Raw genomic sequence first — 21,588 nt, 5'->3', positions numbered from 1 at the left:
GCAACATGGCAGGGGCTCAGGTGTGGACAGCCTGTCACTGGGACCTGGGACTTTCACTTCTTGGAAAAACAACAGCTACATTTATTTGGCAGCAGCAATAGGCCAGGTCCTAGGATAGGGGCTGTGAGATAGGTGGTTTCGTTCAATCTAATGCTTATTGTTACTTTTGCTAAAGTAACATATCCAAATCCACAGGACCTAGGACAGAGCCTAAGTTCCACCCCTGGTCTGTGAGGTCCCAGAGCCCCCCCTCTCCGTCACCCCGCATCCCCCTCTGACGTCTGTGAAGAACTCTGTCTTTTGAATCATGGTTTTGACTGCTCGATCCTCTCTTCCAAAAGCCAAAGCTTTGCGCCGTGCCCTCCCAGCTGGCTTGGTGTGAGCGTGTCCTTTGCTTTTTGCCCCGTTAGGCAGCCCTCACACATTCAGCCCAGATGGACTCTCTGTCCTCATCGTTTCCTGAAAACATGGCCAGTGGTGCTCAGAGGCCACTCACCTGCCTTGTCCACCCAGAGCGCCTGAGGCTCTTGGATACACTGCCTTCCTCCTCTTGACCTCTCAAATGGTGTGAGAGTAGAGCGGGGAAGGAAAGAGAAAAAAATAAATCACGGGCTGTAAGCACGTAGCCAGTGCACACCCTCCACCGGGAGTTCCCGTTCTTTCCCCCAAAGTACGTAAGCGGTGTGAACTTGTCCAGAACTTTTATTGCACGGGCGACTTTCAAAGACCTCTCTGACCCACTTTCATTAGTTAATTAATGTTTAGGAGTAGATGGTATAGGCACACGGTACAAACTGAAAATGTTCACATGGTGTATGCAACAGTAGGCCCCCCAGACAAAGACCCCACCGGTGGCGGGGGCAGTGGGCGGCTTCCTGACAAAGCGAAGCCCCAAGTCACGATGCAGCCTTGGCTTGTGTGTAAATAACCAATACCTGCTTTGCCTCCCTGGAGTCCAGATAAGCCCTGTCTCCTCAAAGCCAGGCCGGCATGAGGCGTGACCGGCCTCAGCCACGTGCTGACCCAGTAGGCACCCCTTCCTGGCTCGCAGACCCGGTGCGGATCCCCGTCCACATGGAGCGGGGCCGGGCCCCACGGGGACCTCCACATGGGTCGATCTTTGTTGGGGTCACCTAAATTCATCAGAGCGAATCTAATCGTGTCGGTCCTCACACGATCCAGGGTGTCCAGGGTTTTGATTCCTTTCCTTCTGGGAGGTGCCTGGGCGCCTGGGTTAGACTGAGCCCCTTCCTCAAGGGAGGGAAGAATGCCAGGCCCCACAGAAGAGGTGCCTCTTTTAGGACGTGATATTTACAAAACGTGAGAGGCCGCCCTGGTAATTCTTACCAGGGAAAAGAGTTTTGCGGTCTCCATTGTTACACATAGAAGCAGATGACAACTTTAAGTAGCAGCCTTTCAGTAGTAAGTAAACAAATACAAGTGTGTAGACATACCTTCATGAGGAATGTTGGTAGGTAGCTGGGCTTCACCTTTGGGCAGAGAGGATGCCAAACACCCTGATGACATGTAAGCGTGCAAATTAAACAGCCCCATCAAACGATCTGTCAGAGGGTTTGTATGGACCATAATTAGAAAGGAAACAGATTGACGTGGACCAGGGGCTCTGGGCAGGCTTTTCGGGGTAGAGGATGTTTAGCTAATTGGGGGTGATGGTAAGATTTAAAAAAGACAGAAAGAAGAAGGGTGTATCTATAAGAAACAGTGCGACCAAAAATATAAGATGTCTTTTAGAGGACAGTGAGCAAACCAGTTTTTCTGGGATGGGAAATGTGAATACTGAGAAACGAGGGGAACAGTACGTCTCTGGGTGTTTCCAGGTGACCAGAGAGGAATGTTAGTCTGTGTTTTCTTGTGTGTTTAGTTTTCTTTTACATTCATTATGGTTACATGCTGTGGTTAAATATATTATTTCAAAATCCTTATATTAACTCCTAAGGGAAGACATAAAAAGATTGTGCACAAAGGTAATTATGTAGCAGTTTCATAAATGTGCATTCCGCTTTTTAAGAAACACACGTACGTTTAACACAGAAATAAATAGAAAAGGGCAGAAGGTATATTCAGATACTGACGGAGAGCTGGGTGTCTTGCTCCTCCTCTGGCGGAGGCTCTGGGGTATTTTTCCATGTATCAGAATCAATAGGTCCCTTCATCAGCCCTTTTCCCCAGCCGCCCTGAGTCAGAACAGCGCATGTGTGGAGAGTGTAGCGTGGACGCGGGCCTGCGGGATGTTGTGTCTGGGACCCAGCTGGTTTTGCAACCCCTTCGTTCAACTTTCCTGACTGTAGAAACCACAGACAGCTTATTCAAGAGAGTCCTTGAATTCTTTTGCGAAGACTAGACTCTTACTAAGCTCAGTTACCTTTGAATCGGTTACTTAAAATAAAAAGGGAATCAAATTTGGTGTGGACGCAGATATTGACTTGTGCTTTCAGCAGTAGGTCTTAGCCGACCAAATTCACTTTTTGCTAAAAGATGGTTCATTTTGCATTTGTCAAAGAGCAATGAATTTATCAAATTAAGTTGTGAATGACCAAAGGCTATTAAAAGATGTGTGGTAGAAATCAATGTATCATCTCTCAGATGTTCCTCGTTTTCTTTTATTTTTAAAGAAACTGGAACACTGAAGTTAACATAATGGGCAGGTCTTCAAAGGGGTGTGTGTGTGTGCGTGTGTGTGTATCACCTTTGGCCTGACTTTTGAAACCTAGAATTCTTTTTTATTTAATTTAATTTTTTATTAAAGTATAGTTGATTTACAATGTTGTGTTAGTTTCTGGAGTGCAGCAAAGTGATTCAGAGATATATATATATATATATCCATCTCCTTTTTCATATTTTTTTCCAAACTAGAATTCTTAAACTCCCATATTACCAAATACTATATGTCTGGACCTGTGTTGTCTGGTTAACATATTTAAAAGATGCAGTTGCATTAGGTAGCAGTAGAAAATGACTTTCTGTTCAGAATGCAGTTTTTGAACTGTATTGTTTATTTTCTTGACTTAATTTAGAACATACGTGTTTAATGTTTTGCAGAGATTTTTAAGCTTACTGGACGACTCAGTGTTTTATATGATTTAAATCAATCATAGCTGGTCATCAGTGAGACTTAAAATCGTGTGATGTTATTTTGTGCATCCTTTTCATGCCATTTGATGAACAAGACCCTCCAGTCCCACCCCCATCTCCCAGAAAAACCTGGAAAACAGTCATGTTTTCTTTCCCATCACAGATCGGCGGGTGCAGCAGCCTCACCGTGTTCTGCGTGCGCGACAACAGGCTGACTCGGATCCCTGCGGAGGTTTCACGGGCCGCTGAGCTGCACGTCCTGGACGTGGCAGGGAACAGGTAAGCCCGAGACAAGCAAACGGTCATCCACCCCAGCCTTGGTGTCTTGCCTTTGCTCCACCTTGTAAAATATATACTGATTGGTCACATTAGCCAGGCCTGGAAGCTCCCAGTCTGGGAGCTGGAGTGATGGAGCCCGATGGAGTGGACAAGGTCAAGGGCAGCCAGAGCGTGGAGTCCTTTAAGGTTACAGTGGGCACGGCCGGACACATGCTTTCCAGATGACGGTACCACGATGGAAGGGGGAGGGAGACCTAGGTCTTGGCTTTTATAACTGGCTTCTGTATGTCATTGTGGACCTTGGTTTCCTCATCTGAAAAAAGAGCTCCCATGAGTCTGAGCTAGATTTTAGCCAGGGGTCTTGATGTGCCTTGCCCGTGACTCTGAACCCCCTGACACTGTGAACAAAATTGTATTCAGGGACACTTTGCTGGTGAGAAGATCCACAGCTAATGTCAGAATTGCCAGGTGTTTCATAGTCTAAAAAACCTGACGAGCCACCAGTCGGTGTCCCCAAGGTCACAGCAGCGCCATCTCTCGAGTTCTGGGTCAGAGGTCTGCGGGCTGCTTGCCAGACTCTGGAATGTGGACTAGAGTCATTTCAGCCATTCTGAACCAATTTCATCACTGCGAATGTCACCGCAGTTTCCTTCCCCTGAGCCCGCCTATCCAGGCTCTTCTTTCCACCTCTGACACCTTCTCTGTTTCCCCACTTTTATCCTTTGGCACTCATGTTCCTCTTTTCTCCAGGAAGCCTCCTCTCTGGGTCTGCATTTCTGAATTACGCTGATGCTAATTGCTTGTTTACCTGCATGCGACCCTCCTGAAATTAAAGTTACCTAAAGTTAGATGTGATGGTTTGTGTGTCATTGTGATTTGTCCCCTCAGTAGATGCCTGGTGAATATCTGTCGACTGAATGGAAATGTTAAAAATGTTCATTTTGCAGAATGGCTGGCAGGCCACTGCAAAGGGCCTGATATCACAGGCTATGTTGCCAAAAGGAATTTAAAAAATGCTTTTGGGTGTTATATAGTTAGATGGGAGAGAACGTGCTGGACCAGGGGAAGATGATCAATGCTTCAAAATGGTGAAGGCCAGCGATCCAAAGAGTGTCTGGGGGATTGCGGCCTACGTGATTCGCTGCTCACAGGTCAGGCACGAGCCACCATTTTTCACTCCTGCTAATGGATCGTGGACAGCCGTGCTAAACAAACAGCAGGACACGGGGGAACCTGGTGATGAGCTATGGCCTCAGGAAACCCTCACCGTTTTAAAGTTGATGCTTTCAGGACATCTTGATAGATTCTTAAGGCCATTCACTGGTGACTGGAAACTCAGAATTAATTTGAGCTAGATGTTGAATTTCTGCTTGGATTAAGCCCAACAGGAGATATGCAGCTTGAGAAGGGCCCTTCCCTCCTAACCTCTCCCTGCAGCAGTAGAAGCTCAGTGATTCCAGACCCGCCCCAGTTCTTGCCACTTTGGGGAGCATGGATTTGCGTCACTAATTCTTGAGCAGAAAGATGGCTCTGACCTCTAAAAACTGTTTTTCACACGAGTGAAGACCCCATTCTCAAGTTCTCAGGAGAAGGGAAAGTTCAATATTTATTATGCCTGGGCCAGGGTGGACAAACGCCAATTAAAAAGTCGAGTGCCATAGCTGTCATCTGAGTCAGTTAGGTGTGTCCTTTAGTCCATTGTATATATAGACGCATAACCAGATTTTAAGCTTATTAAAATATTTAATTACTACTTATTTAAAGTATCAGTAGAGAAACTGATACCCTTCAGGTGAAAAGAGGCTACCATGTTAGCTTTTCAGCTTGCAGAAATGTCACACCATGGGAAGTCCTACCAAATACAACAGAAGTTTCTGCCTCTCCCCACAAGCATATAAAAGTAGCAAACGGCACAGGGAGGCTGCATATCGGTTCCCAGAAACTTTTTTTGGACACGTTTGATAGGAAAATTATAGCAAGGATAACGCTGAAATGCCACTTGGACACTAAAGCCCCAAGCCTTCTGGTTCAGTAATAGAGGAGGTGCCTTGTATCAGCAGCCACCTATGGGCCCAGAATACAGATGTCCTTAACTCTTAGGTTCTTTCCCATATGACTATCCACCAAGTACACAAAATCGGGTATTGGAGCATCTTCCTCACAATATTACTAGTACCAAATACTGCAAACCGTGGCTGTCGACGGAGAAATCGTTTGTAACTTTGAATTTCATGATCCAAAAAATAAATTAAAAAGCCTAAAAGGTATCACCTTATACCTATTAGGATGGCTTTTTATCAAAAAGACAAGGCGTAACACGTGTTGGTGATGACACAGCAAAAAGGGAACCCTTGTGCAGTGTTGGCGGGAATGTAAGTTGGTGCGTCCACAATGGAAAACAGTATGGGGTGTCGTCAAGAAATTACAAATAGGACCACCATATGATCCAGCAGTTCAACTTCTGGGTATATACCCAAAGGAAAAGGAAACAGGATATCCAAGAGGTATCTGCACTCTCATGTTCATTGCAGCTTTATTCACAGTAGCTAAGATATGGAAATAGCCTAAGCATCCAACAGGTGAATGAATAAAGATGTGTGTGTGTGTGTGTGTGTGTGTGTGTGAGAGAGAGAGAGAGAGAGAGAGAGAGTGTGAGTGTGTACACACATATATACATATATATGAAATGGAATATTACTCAGCCATGAGAAAGTCGGAAATCCTGTCATTTACAACAACAAGGATGGAGCTGGAGGGCATTTTGCTAAGTGAAATAAGTTAGACAGAGAAAGACAAATACTGTGTGATCTCATTTTTATGGGAAGTCTAAACAAGCTGCACTCATAGAAACAGAGAGTGGACTGGTGGTTGCCAGGGGCCAGCGGGTGGGGGAAATTAGGAGATGCCAGTCAAAGGGTACAGATTTCCGGTTAGCAGATGAATAAATTCTGGGGATCTAACATATGGCATGATGACTGTAGTTAACAACACTGTATTATATCCTCTAAAGGTGCTAGGAGAGTAGATCTTAAATGCTTCCAACACACAGACGCATACACACACACACACACACACACGCACACACACACACACACACACACACACACACACACGCACACACACACACACACACTGTGGTGATTATGTGAGGAGATGGAGATACTAAGCCTACTGAGGTAACCATTTCCCGAAACAGTCATCCCTCTGTATCCCTGGGGGGATTGGTTCCAGCACCCCCGAGGGTACCAACATGGGCAGATGCCCCAGCCCCTTATATAAGATGCCGCAGCAGAGTTGGCCCTCTGCATCCGCAGGTCCTGCATCCTCAGACACTGAACACCAACTTTATATATCAAATCATCACATTGTCCACCTCAGATTTACACAGTGGTATATGTCAATTAGATCTCAATAAAGCTGGAAAAAATATTAAAAGACAAAACACAACAGTGTAGCCAGACTGTGGAATACTGAGCAGCTAGAGAATGATCTGTTTCTCTGCGTTGTGACCCACGATGCCCAGGGCAAAGAGCAAGTGTGGACAGTGCCTGGTGCTCTCATTTTTGTTTTTGTTTTTAAAAAGTCTTACCTATAGAGAACACCAAAATATTAAGTGGTTCCCCTAGAGGAGGGCTGGAAACTTGAGGTTACAGGGGGCTTTCACTTTAGATATTTTGGGATTGTTTAATTTTTTCACTGATTATGTTCTCTCTGTGTATCTCTTTAAACATTTTTGAAAACGTTGCTTAAAACTAACAATTCTACTAGGAGGTAACAAACAGATGAAATATTCAGTTGTAAGAAGCATTCAGCCATAGGTCTAGTTAGTATTACATTAATCAGTAGGCCATGTTTAGGTGCTAAATAAATTTGATAAAGCAACTGCTACCATAGCCAGAGGTGGGGAAGGTCACTTCAGTGGGCTGGTCACCGATGTATCTGGAAACGAGAAGCTCACGGTTTGGTTGTTCATTTGCTTTATTCCTTGTACTGTTGATGTAAATAGTAACCACGGGCTTTTTATTTCTGAGGCGATGTGGTCCTAAATGTAGCACAGAGATGTGTACAAAGGGGGCTGCGGCTTCTTGTGTTGATCCTGTAGTGAACAGAAGGTACCAGAATAAACCAAAAAATGTATTACTAACTCCCCTGGAAAGCAGATTTTTTAAAAAATCTGTTTTCTGGCTTGTATCTGGGATGGCTCACCCAAGAGAAACAGAGGAGTGTGTGTCTTTCTCCCCAAGGCCGCAGTGAGTCAGCGACAGGGTCGGCCCAGCCCGCAGAGTCTCTGTTTGCAGACTGGGCAGGGAGCAGGGCTTTTTTCCTCTTTGACACTGGGAACACCTCTGTCCATAAGACACGTGTGAACGAGCTCATGTGTGGTGTGTGCTTGGCCGGCAGCAGCCGAATCCAAGCTGGCACGTTGATTCTTTGCGGGAAAACCAGTGTTCTAGACCACGCATCCGTCTTACCTGGCCTGGTGGCATGTGATTTTAAGACCTGTTGTTGTGGAGTCTAGTAATTTATTTTAGCTTTTATGACATGATTTGCATCCTTAGCAGCTGTTATTTATTATTGATGCTCTGTTTAGCCTTTTGTTTATGCCTTTGCTTTAGCACTTATCTGGGAAGCCAGTTATTAGTCTGAGAAGGCACGACGACCGTGTTTTTAGTATCTGTGTCATGCCAGCTTTCAAATCTTGATTTATTTTTTCTTTACTCTCTCGAAGGTAGAGACACTGACTATAGATTTCTTGCCCAAGACGTTGAAACTTGAAACATTCTGGAGGATATTAGCTTAATTCCTTTTTAAAAGAGAAATAGGGACAAACTTTCAAAAGAAATTACCCTTTGGTTCAATAAAATGAAAAAGGGTTTGATGTCTTTTAAGCACCCCCCCCCCCAGTGTATTAGGGGTATTCTTTTTAAAAAGTCCTGTCACAGTGTCTGGCAGATACCTGCCTCGTGTCTTTAACTTCCTTGCATTTGAGTATGTGTGTGACAGCCTTTGGGCAGAGGGAGAGATCATTTGTACGCTTATACAAATAAGCACAGAGATTTCACTTTCTAGTCCCCTCAAAGAACCAATACCTCAGAATCAGGGGAAGTGGGGCTGTGAGTTGCTGCGCCCTCAGACCCCTCCAGGCATCCTCCTGGTATGTGCATGTCACTGCACTGGGTGGATTCTGGGATTTAAAAACACATATTTCCCACCCAATTTGGCCGTCATTGGTGAAATAGTGGCGTGTACAACACACGCAGTCTTTTCAAGGGTCCTTTCACGTAGGCAATTCTCATGGCATCGACTTGAGAACCTCACTCCCACGTGGGCACAGTTCCCTGTATTTAACCAATACTGCACCCACTGAGTGGGTATGGGATGGGTCAGCCTTGACTGGACTAACTTTTAGGAAAAGAAAATATTTTCTCACCTCCATAACTAGGACATGGGAAGCCTTTTGTGAAATGTATTCATTATTCTTATAGAAAGTGTGTTAATACGCTGTCTGCATTCTTTGATCATTTCTAACTTCATCTGTTAAATTAACTTAGTTGGTCTGTGCTTACATTTTACTTGGATTGGTTTTATAATATTGGAGTATAACTGCTTTTTCTAGTTTATTTCTAGTTTATTTCCCGTAAGTCTGTCAATTCAAAATACGTCTGATAAGTCTGCAGGTGAGACATTTAGGCATCTCTCCCATACATGTTAAATGGAGATAGAGGTACCATTTCATAGAAGAAAGAACCCCAGGAATACACGCTGTCACATAATTTCTTATAGAATTAATGGGCCAGAGATTTCTTTTAAGAAAATGTGCCTCCTATTGTAGGTAACAGACTGTGATTAGCTTATTTTTAGCTAACGTATGAAGTCATTTCTAAGATGGAGCTATCCTTTAATCCACGGAGCCGTCCTTAGAGTGAAAATACTTGATCAAATATAACCTTAAGTTCTTTAAACCTTAAATTCCTGGTATCTGCAGAGGTTCGGGTGCTTTCAGAGTGAATTAAACTTGTGTAAAGCCTTGGTTTTTACCAGAGCAGCATTCCACCCTTGGCAGCGTTCCATTTGGGACTGGATAGTTGTTTGTTGCGCGGCTGTCCTATGCGTTGTAGGGTATTTAGCAGCGTCCGGGCCTTGACCCACTAGATGTCAGTAGCACCCCCAAAAATGTCTATAGACATTGCCAGGTGTCCCCGGGGGCAAAATTGCCCCTAGTTGAGATCCTCTGCTCCAAGTAATCTTCGCCAAGTACCAAGTGCATATGATTTCTGGTGACGGTCATCACTGAATAGATTTAACTGGTCAAATACTTGTACAAACATAGGTAGAAAACTAATCTTTAGGTATCACATTACAGTTTTTAAAGTGCTTTATCTCCTTCGAAACTGAAGCAATCTGAGGTGGAAATTAATTATCACGTAGGTGTCTGAGAAGTGGAAGCTTTCAGAGACTTAAAAGTCTAAAATGGAATACCTAAAATAATCTCCCCAGAGAGAGCAAGTGGAGTCCATAAAGAAACACTTTTAATCTTTATTTTAACTGCAGTTTAAACTTTGCAGCGCCCAAGGCCTCACCTTCCTCACGTCCCGATTTGCCAGGTGCTACCGGGGGCAGGTAACGCCATGGTCTTATTCCAGCCCTGCGGGTGAGGCTGTCCCCATTGACTTAGGAAGAACTCGGATTCTGGGTTCTTCCACAATTAACACTGGCTTCCCCACTCCCCCGCCCCACCCCGGCCTTTAAATGGAAACTTCCCAAGAGTAAACAGCGCGTGCTGTAATTTCCTCATTTTTTGCCCCATGGCCTGGAGGTGCTAATGAGAGAGGTGATGACAGAAAAGGGAAGCACAGTCACCCACTGAAGCGTCCACTGGCAAAGGGTAAATCGAGTATCTTATTATAAACATAATACCTTTTCACATATTGAACCCAGTCCCAGGAAGCGGTTTTTATTTTTTTTTTCCTGTTTTGTTTTGGACAAGACTTGATTTAATCACAGATTGTAAGCTCCCCATGTCTCCTTTTGTTTTCATCGAGGCTGTCGCACCTGCCTTTATCCCTGACTGCTTTAAAGTTGAAGGCTCTGTGGTTATCAGACAACCAGTCCCAGCCCCTGCTCACGTTCCAGACGGACACTGACCACACCACCGGGGAGAAGATTCTCACCTGTGTCTTACTTCCTCAGCTGCCTTCTGAACCTGCCTGCCAAGGTAAATGGAAGGACCAGGTTCACTTGGCCCTGAGAATTAGCAGCAGCTAATGCCTGTCCTTAAGGCCTCTCACTCACACACGGGACTGCGTTGTGTCTTATCTGCCTGCAGAGCCAGCCTAGGTGTGAGGTCATTGTGGGTCTTTTCTGGGAAGCTTCCCCTGTATCTCTGCAGAAAAAACGTGCTGCTCATACCCGTGTATCACATTTGATATTCTTTAAACAGCCTTCTGGTTTTGAGTTCTAGCTAAGGCTGAAAATGCAAATACATACTCCTAAAAGAGGTAAGAGTCCCTTAAAATCCAAACAGTTTGGAGGATTAGTATTGAACGTCTCCAGCAAACTCTTTTTAAAACAGGGAATTGTTTTGAGTGACTGTACCTTTGTTTTGTAAATTATGTGTGGTTTAAAAAAGCATTCAGGTCTTCCCTGGGAGCGCAGTGGTATGAGAATCTGCCTGCTAATGCAGGGGACACCGGTTCGAGCTCTGGTCTGGGAGGATCCCACATGCCACGGAGCAACTAGGCCCGTGAGCCACAATTACTGAGCCTGCGTGTCAGGAGCCTGTGCGCCGCAACAAGAGAGGCCACGACAGTGAGAGGCCCACGCACCGCGATGAAGAGTGGCCCCCACTTGCCGCAGCTAGAGAAGGCCCTCGCACAGAAACGAAGACCCAACACAGCAAAAATAAATAAATTAATTAATAAACTCCTACCCCCAACATCTTCTAAAAAAAAAAACGTGATTACTTTAAAAAAAAAAAAGCATTCACACTCATATCACATGACTGTCGTAAATCCTTTTCTGGGAGCTGGTTTCGATAGAATAAAGGGAGAAGGGTCTGGGCGAATGGAGCCACCTTACCTATCCCAGCCTCGTTAGAGGAGCACTTAAGACCCCAAGAGAACAATTGCGGGAGGTTGCGCTGCCAAGCAAAGTACTAGATCCAACATGTGCGGCCAAATCATGGTCAAGAGGAAGTTTCTGAAGTGAGTGTGTAAAAAAGAAACATGAAAAAGAACTCTATGAACCATGATGACATTCTGGAATGAAATAGTAAATATTGATTTAGCAGATATCTTATGATCGTAAATAGAATTACGCATCCTTGAAAAGAAAGGGCAACCTTGCCAGTCATGGGAACCCTGCTGACGTGGTCTTTGTCCAACAGAGAACCTGCCTCGCTGTGGTGCCCTGGAGAGCTTGGTGAACGATGTGTCCGATGAGGCCTGGAATGAGCGTGCAGTGAACAGAGTCAGCGCAATCCGATTTCTGGAAGATGAAAAGGACGAGGATGATAATGAAACGGTATGGGATTCGAGCTTCTTGGCTTCCACAGACGTTCAAAGTTTAAAAGCCTTCCGAGATTGAAAGGGACACCTGATAAAGATCTCTCTTATTTTCAAATAGTCTTTTCTCTGTTCTGCCTTCAACATCTAAGAATTGTTTTTAGAAGGCAAAACTGGGAGTTTCTAAGATTCTGATTCACCAAATGAGACTTTGTTTGTTTGTTTGTTTGTTTGAATAGTTTGTGGGTGCTTCTTTTTCTTTATTTGTGATAGTTACCCCTCCTGCCCCCACTGCTTTCTTAAAATTGGTTGGGAATTTTTTCTTCTCTGTTGTTCCCAGTGAACTGAGTCTCTCCCTGCCCTCCACCCCCATTTGTAGCCGTACCATGGGGATTCACCCATGTTTCACCACGTGGCTTAGCTTGCCTGCTGTCCTCCTGGACTTCTTGCTTATCTTCACATAACCGGGAGCCTTCACCTTCATGCAGAGAGCTTGTGATGTTAAGTAGGACTCCCTTATGGGTTTTCATTCAGAAATCAGGAACAGGTTTGAAAGGACCACTCAGCCCTACTTGCCTCCATCCTCCATGTGTCTCAGCCATCCAGCTGAGTCAGGGACAACTCTCGGAGTCTTCCTGCAGTTTGGCTTTGGCTTCTTAAACTCCTTGCACTAATTGAGATTTTCATAAGCAGAACTCAGAGGGAGTACTTGCAGCCCCCAAGACAAAGGGCAGTTTTTAAATTACTGCCTGGAGTCTTTGTTATTCCAGCTGTCCCCAAGTGGGCTTTCATTCACTTACAGTGGCAGAGGGCAAAGTAGGAATTAGGCATGACAAAATGACTCCAATGTAAATGACTTTATCTCATGACTTCTTAGAGCATGATTATTTCACCAGTTACGCGTTGCCTTAGTACCGCTCCTCCTTTGTTAACCTATCGTAGCTCCTCCTGAAACTCCCGGACTGGCCATTTATAAGATGTAAATACTGTTTTAGGAGCAGAAGAGCACAGAACATGTTAAATAATATAATTTTAAAAACATTGCCCATACCCTGTCACTTCACTTCCCACCCTGTGGTCTTTATTAGAAAAATGTGAACTTTCTTCAGTAGGTCATAAATAAAACACAGCAGCAAAATTAGAAAAGAAGTCCTTCCTCACTTCCCTTTTCCTTCACCTCCCGTGCCTCATGGGTTGAAGGAAGCCAGAACCGCTTCAGATAATAGTAGAACATTCTAGGGATTTTAATTTTAGAATTTTTTTGACTCCTTTCTCTTCTTCCTCCCCTCCCCCCACAATTCTATCTCACAAATCTTTTATTTTTTTCTTACTGCACGTGGAACTTTGTTCTTATTGTAACACTCGTCTCGTATTTTGCAAAGTATTCTTTTATTCTGAAAGGAGCCCTTCCATCTTGACTAGGTAAGTTATACTCAGCACTTTCGTCTTCCCTTAACCGCGAGGGAGCAGTTGATAAATGCACGTACCTCCAAAGCAAGCTTTTCGCCCACTCTGCCTCTTAACCTCTAGGAAGGGGAGACCTGTGTTGGAAAGCTACCCAGGAAGCTTCGCATTTGAAGGAGTGATGGAGTAAAACCCAAACACTCATCCCGCTCCTTGCTTTTCAGAGAACACTCCTGAGACGAGCCACGCCCCACCCAGGGGAGCTCAAGAACATGAAAAAGACGGTGGAAAATTTACGGAACGACAGGAATGCTGCTAAAGGACTGGATTCCAACAAAAACGAGGTCAACCACACCATTGACCGCGTGACCACGTCGGTGTAGATGGCGCGTCCACGTCATACCTCCCGAGTCGTCCTGCTGCGGAGCCAGCCTGTCCCCGTGTGGAGCCCCCAGAGGCCGTGGCCTCCACCGGACCCCGCACCGGTCCCCACCCACGCGTCGGGATGCTGCGCCCCCGGGAAGTGCCTTACTCTGATCCGGCAGCCAGTCACTGCACCCACCCGTGGTCTCCGGCCTGATTTTTTTTTTTTTTTTTTCCTAAATTTCAGTTGTTTGTAATAAGTAGAATACACTACTGACAACATCTGACCTTTGTTTTTGTCTTGTGTTGGGGGTCAGGGAGAGCAGGAAGGGGAATTTTGACCCTCCTCCCTCCCATAAAGTGCTGGGACATTGTGAACCCAAGTTCTCTTGGACCTACTGATGAGAGAGAGTTTTATGTATGGGGGAAAAATTGATACTTTTTTAAACCCTTTTTGGCAGCTCAGATGGTGTACATTTAAACATTTTGTATAGGTATTTCATAACAAAAAATATGTATTTCTTTTTGTGATTTTATCTTGGAAACGGTACGTGCAGGAAAAAAAAGCAACCACCAGTCCTAAAGTATTTGTTTTTATTTGTACCATCCACTTGTGCCTTACTGTAGCCTGTGTCCTGTCAAACCAGTTGTCACAATGGCATCTTTGAGCAGAGAGGAGGCTGGAAAGGTGGTACTTTGAAAGCAATGTTGGATTTTAATCAGTAATCTACCAGGTGGATTTGTTTTTAACCAAAAAGAAGAGTTACCACCAATTCGTAAATTATACCAGTTGATTTTTTTTTTTTTAAGATGAACCAAAGGACTAGACTGCTAATATTTCATTTCTTTTACAGTCTGACTTTTTCATGAATGAGTCTCTTAGGATGAGTGTTGTGTCTGCTTGTACCTACTCAGAAGGTATGTGCCATTTGTAAAATAAAACAGCGGAAAAGCACAAAAAGAAAAAACCGGCTCAGAAATTCAGTGGGGAAATGCATTATGTACTATTAAAGAAAGTATGGTTTTTACTGAAGAAAGCTTTAAAAGTTTTATATCGAGATATAAAACCACAATAAAGCAGAACCTACAACCCCGTTAGAAATGTTGCTGTCTTTATAAGTGCAATTTAATTTGTACATAGAGTTTGGATCAAAGTATAACAAAATATTGCTTCAAGTTTTAATTTTAAATCTGCTAATTTAAGGGGTCTGGGGGTATGTTTTGGTGTGTTTCTGTTGGTTTCTTTTTTTTAAATTTTGTATGATGTGATAAAAGAGGAATGAAAAGAGGACACAGCCTGTCCCTGTGTGGTGTTTAGGAAAATCATGCTGTTGGTGTTGTCTTTTTATTCTTTCCATGAAATAAAGTCACCCTGGACATGAGCTGTTACAGCTTTTTAAAGTTGATTTCTCCTCGTATGTTCAAATGATAGAAGGCAGCCGAGTTCTTTAAGAATGCCCTCCCTCTCCTCAAATACCTGAGCCGCCGGTGGTTTTATGCTAACCTCCTGTGGGTCTGAGTACCCCTTCCTCCCACCCGAGGTGGAGCCCAGCATCGCCTTCAAGTCTGGCGCCTCACCTTGGGTTGGGGCTGTCTGGCCAATCAGACTCCTTAGAAACCTGCTTTCAACCAACCAACTGCGATACCTTCTTTTACTACCAGGAGTTTCACTTTGCTTTTTCGGTGGTTTGTATGTGCGTGTACGTTTCTAAGACTGCTGACTTGAAAGCACACGGCACATAAGTGGTTTTTGGCTGCTCAGTTTTATCTCTCGTTCCCTCATCTGTGGGCACCCCTTTCCTTTTCTCCGTTTTAAGATTCCGGCATACTCGGTTTTGTTTTGCAAAAGATGATGCCACAGACTCATGGGCTGATAAGAGCAGCAGATCGGCCTTATTTAAGGAGAGTTTTCTTGACCCTGAAGAACGGATACAACTTCCCTGGTATTTTGTTCGTTTGTCTTCATATAAAGCCCACCCTTTACTACTCAGTTCACCATGGCTTTGGTGGAATAGAGGTGGACAGAATAGTGTGTGTGTTTGAATTTTTCTAGAAAATTCTACGTACCTAATTACTTGTTTCCTTTGGCCTGTCTCTTCTACTTCACATTCACTTGGGGTTTTTTGCTTTGTTTTGCTTTTTGTTTTCAGTCTTGGGATTAGTTTCCTCCCCCTTCCTTGAGCAGGAAAAGCCACCTTCACCTTAGTCGTTTACTCTGGGTGACACTACGATGTTCTTACCCTCCAGATGCTGGGACAGGTGTAGGCGTCATGATGGAAACAGCACCCACCAGTCAGACCCAACCCAAGAACATGCCGGCCTTTTCCAAGGAAAAGGAAACAAATAATTAGGTACATAGAAATTCCTAGAAAAATTTAAACACACACACTGTTCTGTCCACCTCTGTTCCACCAAAGCCATGGTGAACTGAATAGTAAAGGGTAGGCTTTATATGAAAACAAACAAAAACCACCATGGAAGTTCTTTCTGTTCTTCAGGGTCAAGATTTCTCCTTAAATAAAGCCAATCTGCTTCTCTGTCAGCCCATGAGCCTAAGCATCATGTTTTCTTTTTTCATTTAAAAAAATTCTTCCTTTATTGGTAAAAAACAGAGTGATTCTACAAAGCAATTTCAAGGGCCATCAAAGTGTTAAAGACATCAGGTGTGTCAGGCAACAGGCATAAGCATCATATTTATAAAATAAAACTGAGTATGCCAGAATCTTAAAATGGAGAAAAGGAAAGGGGTGCCCGCAGATGAGGGAGCGAAGTTTCTTGTCGTTATAAGGAAAATTTAAACGTGAAAGGATTGCCTTGTGAGGCCAGTGCCAGAAGTTTCTGACCTTTTCCTGAGGAATCCTTCTCCACAGCCCGGTCAGCCTCCACCCCCTCTCTGGCCCTTCCTTTAGGAAAGGGAGGAGTAGCTGTAAGGCCTGACTGTTTGTCTTGGGGGGAGTGACAGGTAAAAGCAGGGAAGACGAGTATGACCTGTTCATCCACTTGTTCGTAGCCCCTAGTTCCTCTTCTTTAGCAAGGAAATTACACCTAAGTGGATAAAACCTTCAAAATGTAGAGGGGATAAAATCATGAAATCACTGATGATGAAAAGAGGGGCAGGTGAGAAAACTATTGATACAACAGTTTGCCTGGATCTTCTGTTTTTTTCTGGAAAGTTTGGAGCAATGGTCCTGACCAACCCCATCTTTCTACCTAAAAACTTCCTGGGGTAAAGAAGCACAGGTAAGTCGTTTGCACCAGCCTTTGACAGCCATCCTGCCATCTCTTGTGAAATGGACCACACCCAAGAAGGCACGCATAATGGATGGGGTGGAGGCTGGGAAAATTCCTTCTTTGTCGGAAAGTTACTCGGAGCAACCAGTTCTAATCGTATAAGATGACTGACACCCCTGCTACGGGCATGCTGGCTGGCGGGCGGCGAGGCTGCACAAACACACGCAGTCTGACCAGGGACAGCCTTGGCGCTGCTTGTTAATGGGAGGCAAGCAGGGACCTTGCAGCTGGGTGAGAGTTAAAAGCTCACATCCGCCTTTAGTGTTGACTTCACCCAACTTTCCAAAGAGCCAATTAAAAAAACTTTAAAATATGGGTCATCAAAAACATACAAAAGTAGAATTATGTAGTGGACCCCCATATACCTGTCCCCCAGTGTCAGCAGTTACCAACACGAGACCAATGCTGAGTCATTTTACAAGATAATTGAGTAAAGTTCCCTGTGCTATATGGTAGGTGCTTGTTGTTTATCTATTTTATATACAGTAGTATCAATCCCAACCTCCCAATTTATCCCTCCCCCCCTTCCCCTTTGGTAACCGTAAGTTTGTTTTCTATGTCTGTGAGTGTATTTCTGCCTTGTAAATAAGTTCTTTATTTTTTATTTATTTTGGATTCCACATACAAGCGATATCATATGGTATTTGTCTTTCTCTGTCTTACTTCACTTAGTATGATAATGTCCAGGTCCATCCATGTTGCTGCAAATGCTAAGCCGTTTTAAAGGAACCAAATTATGTTTCAAAATACATCCATAAGGAGAAGACTGTACAATGAAATAATTAAAAAACTCGGGGGGAGCAGAGAGCAAGCGTACCTTTTAAAGTAGCCTTTGGAGTTTAAAATTTTGAGAGTCAGCACAGCACAGCCGTTGCAATCATATGGACGTGGGTTTGAATCCCAGCCCTGCCATGTGACTTTGGATAAGCGACTTAACCTCCCCGGTCCTTCATCTCTAAAATGGGGCAGTGATACCTCTTACAGGCTCGGAGTGAGGATGAAATGGGTTGCATAGGACACAAGCTCTCAGGGAGTGTGTGGCTGCAACCATTACAGGTCTTTGCTGTTGTTGTCATTACAATGGTGTTATTAGTGGCTCTGCACTTCCTACCACGGACTCAGCAGTGTGTGATCACCAGTGTCTTGTTCCCCGGAAATGAGGACACATGCTAGTTCTCTGGTGAAGAAAACTTCATCTGAAAACTCTCTCTTCTACGATATTCTCTAGAGACCCATGAGTTATGTAATGGGCGAGGGAAGTTTTGTCTGGTCAGCTCACTTAATGGTAAGGTTAGCAGTGGTCCCCTGGTAACCCCTTCATTGTAACTGGACTTTACTAAGCTAGCTGTCCTTAAGGGAAATCTAGTTTCTACCAAGAAACCATTAAACGCCTAATTGAGAAAAGGGTCTCTGGGTTTCCAGGCCACATCCCCTCTCTGCCAAGTCCTCAGTGTTCTGGGCTTTGGTCTGTTGTGCCCATTTAGTATCTTAACTCTATTTCACCTTTGATTTTTATAACTCCCTCCTTTTCCCCCTCTTGCTGTGTTCTGTCTCTTCTCTCTCCAAGGGAGACCCTCTGAGGCTTTTCTGTACCAGGACGGGCAAGTAGACTTAAGACATGGAGCATCAGTGGGAAAAAAAACCTACTGCATAAAAGAAATCAATGCAGCCTGAGCTGGTGCATGTGCGGTCCACTCCCATCTTGCTGGACTGTTTTCTTTTTGAAAAGGTGACAGCTGGCGGGAAGGGGAGACCGACCAGAAGAACCTGATCTGGTTACCTTCATTCAGTAGGCTGTGGAGAAGGTTTGAGACGAGCTTTTGTGTCTCACAACTGGCAGATGGACAGTGTACACTGTGCGAGTGGGCAGTCCCTCCCTGTGACAGACCCCTGAGCTCTGATTGGGTGAGAATCTAATTGGGTTGATCCTCCAAGGGCCTTGCAAGGCATCAAGAGTTTAATTTCTAAGCAAATGATGAGCTGCCCCATGGTGTTGGTGAAATGGCAGTTATGATGGCTGCTGTTTACTGAGCACTTACTATGTGCCACACCCCAGGCCGACTGAACACAGTCTCAGTTTTCCAGAACAGCCCATGAGGTAGGTTGTGGCATTTCCATTTTGCAAAGGAGAGAATTAGGATTCAGCTAGTTTTGATGTATTTGTGGGAGGAGGGGAGTTCCATGTCCTTCTATTCCATCATCTTGATCTCTCCCCGCAAGATTCAGATAGTTTTCACGACTTTTCCAAGATCCAACAGTAAATGACAAAGTTGGAATTTGATTCACATCTCCGTTGACTAGATTCTGATCTCCATGACTCCCTTATTTTCCTTTGCCCCCCATCCCTCCCTCAGCTAAAACACTGGGAAGCTGCAACTATATTCAGAGTTGTATTTATTGTAGATGCGATGGCTCTGTTTTAATTTTTGGGGATCATTTAGGCCTGGGTTATGGACAAAGACTGGCATAGAACTCAGTGAAATTTAGCACCATCTCTGCAGACCTGGATCTTCCTCTGTGCCCAGTTTGGGTAGCAAATGCTATGGCCCTCACTCCCCTCCACCCCTCCCCCTGCCCACCCCACATCATGTCCTATGGCAAGGGCTCTGAAAACGTTCATGGGATCTCTGTCCTACCATCTCAGACTGTGTGCAATCCTTGAGAAACTTGGGAGAAAAAGTATTTGGTTAGTGGGTGGCCAGAAAAAAATTGATATATATATTTTTAATATTGACTGAAGTGACAGTTGGGGAACTGGCTCTTGAGAGAGCTCTAACATGTTTCAAAACTTGGCAGTTAGCCCTGGCGTGAGCTAGTTAATCAGGAACGATCTTCATCCTCACTGCCTTTCACAGCCTCCCCTTGGAGAAAAGATAGATAAGGAAGACTTGGAGATCTAGAGTGCTGCAGCTTGATCTCGATGCAGTTTGAGGGGAAATAGGAAAGGTGACTCGTGATTTATTATTTCAGATCCTCCCTTTAAAAAAGTGTTGTGAAAGATTTGACAAATAGTGATTACTCCCCTTTAGGAATTTTCGTTTAATCGTAGACGCAGCAAAGCAGAAGAATAGAAAACTTGTGTGACTGAGCAGCATTTAATTTTGTTGGAAACTGGCTCGATCACCCTGGTTGTAGGAAGAGACAGCCTTGGGCAGTCTTCACGTGGCAGGAAACCGGGAGCATCGGGGCCTGATGGACACCTGATACCATGTAAATAGAATCCACAGAAGCTTCTCTAGAGGGGCTTTCTAGAGCTAAGGTCTGGCTGTTTGCAGACAGGTTTGCTCCTGTCTGGACCCCAGCATCCTGTGTTAACATACCTGGCTGCGGCCTCCCATCCTTCCCTGCTGTAGGTGTGAGGGCTTGTTTGTTTAAACCTTGATGAGCACTGCTTGGAAAAACAAAACAACACACTCACTTGTCTGGGCATAGAATATTCTTCCTGAATTGTTGTCCTGCCCATTGGCCCAGAGGCACTCTGGGTGGGGCGAGTTTCGGGGTTGGTTTGGGGAGTTTCAGGAATGGGCTCTGGGCTGGGTCTGTCAGGTGGGGGTTGCTCTCGGCTGTCGTCATTCTGGAACGTCTGAGGGTCACGGAGCATCCCCCTTAGATGACTGCGGGGTTGTTAGGTTCTGGCCCTGCCACTTTCTCCCATGAGGGCGGACACAGCTGGATAGGCATTTACCCTAAGCCTAGCCCTAACCCTGCAGGATGGGAGGGAACCCTCATCGGGGTTGTATTCTCACTTGGACACCTGAAAAATCACCGGTTGGATGGGGTCCCTGCTTGGTGGTGACCGCCTCCCATCAGCGGCTGCCTGTTTCCGCGTCTTCGTCCCTCCCCAGCCGTCACCCCGTGTTGATGTTGCCATCGGATGAAGGTGGTGTGCCCAGGGCCTGGATGGAAGCAGACCTTTGGAAACCCAGCGTTTGTCACCTGTGGTGATTGACCCTAAGCTGGCTACCCAACCTCCTTTACCGCATCTTGGTGTACAATTCCCTGTAGCACATAGGTTGTTAGAAGAAACATGTCAACAAAATACGCTGAAGCTCTGGCCTGGTTCTTTCCCTCTAATCACAGCTGTTGGTGATAGGATCGCATCACTCTTTAAGGAGCTGGCATGGGGCGGCCAGAAAAATCAGTGCCTGCTGCCCTGTCTCCCCCCTCGGTGCTCGGGGGGCGGGGGCGAGCCCATTCCTGCTGGGACCACTACAACATTCTGTCTTTCTTGGAGGCAACGTGCACCAGAGCCACTTGGTGGCCGTGTTAAATTGGATTGCTGGGTCCCACCCCCAGAGTCTGATTCGGGAGGGCTAGGTTGGGGCCCGAAAATCTGCATTTCTGACAGGTTCCCAAATTCCCAAGTTCCCAGTGTAATGGCTGGCCCAGCGCCCACACTAAGAGAATCACTGCTCTGTGTATGGGGAGGAGCAGAAGCCTTAGATTTGAGCAGAGCTGGGTTTAAAAGCTACAGCACTGGGGCTTCCCTGGTGGCGCAGTGGTTGAGAGTCCGCCTGCCGATGCAGGGGACGCGGGTTCGTGCCCCGGCCCGGGAAGATCCCACATGCCCCGGAGCGGCTGGGCCCGTGAGCCATGGCCGCTGAGCCTGCGCGTCCGGAGCCTGTGCTCCTAGGCGGGAGGGGCCACGGCAGTG

General features: G+C 45.3%; 1 protein-coding gene across 3 annotated transcripts in view; it reads left to right on the top strand.

The window, feature by feature from the left end:
• LRRC1 (leucine rich repeat containing 1) overlaps window positions 1–15,032 on the top strand; it is a 126,815-nt gene extending 111,783 nt beyond the window's left edge. For all 3 annotated transcript variants that reach the window (XM_060308083.1, XM_030840988.2, XM_060308082.1), the window contains exons 11-14: window positions 3,257–3,372; window positions 10,416–10,588; window positions 11,759–11,895; window positions 13,505–15,032. In XM_060308083.1, coding sequence (XP_060164066.1) covers window positions 3,257–3,372; window positions 10,416–10,588; window positions 11,759–11,895; window positions 13,505–13,663 — 585 coding nt within the window. In that variant the 3' untranslated portion in view covers window positions 13,664–15,032. The remainder of the gene's footprint in view (window positions 1–3,256; window positions 3,373–10,415; window positions 10,589–11,758; window positions 11,896–13,504) is intronic.
• The last annotated feature ends 6,556 nt before the right edge of the window (window positions 15,033–21,588 follow it).

This window comes from Globicephala melas, chromosome 11 (genome assembly GCF_963455315.2).
Source record: "Globicephala melas chromosome 11, mGloMel1.2, whole genome shotgun sequence".
Lineage (NCBI taxonomy): Eukaryota > Metazoa > Chordata > Mammalia > Artiodactyla > Delphinidae > Globicephala > Globicephala melas.
The sequence above is the reverse complement of the archived record's forward strand: the minus strand, read 5'-3'. Positions and strand labels throughout refer to the sequence as shown.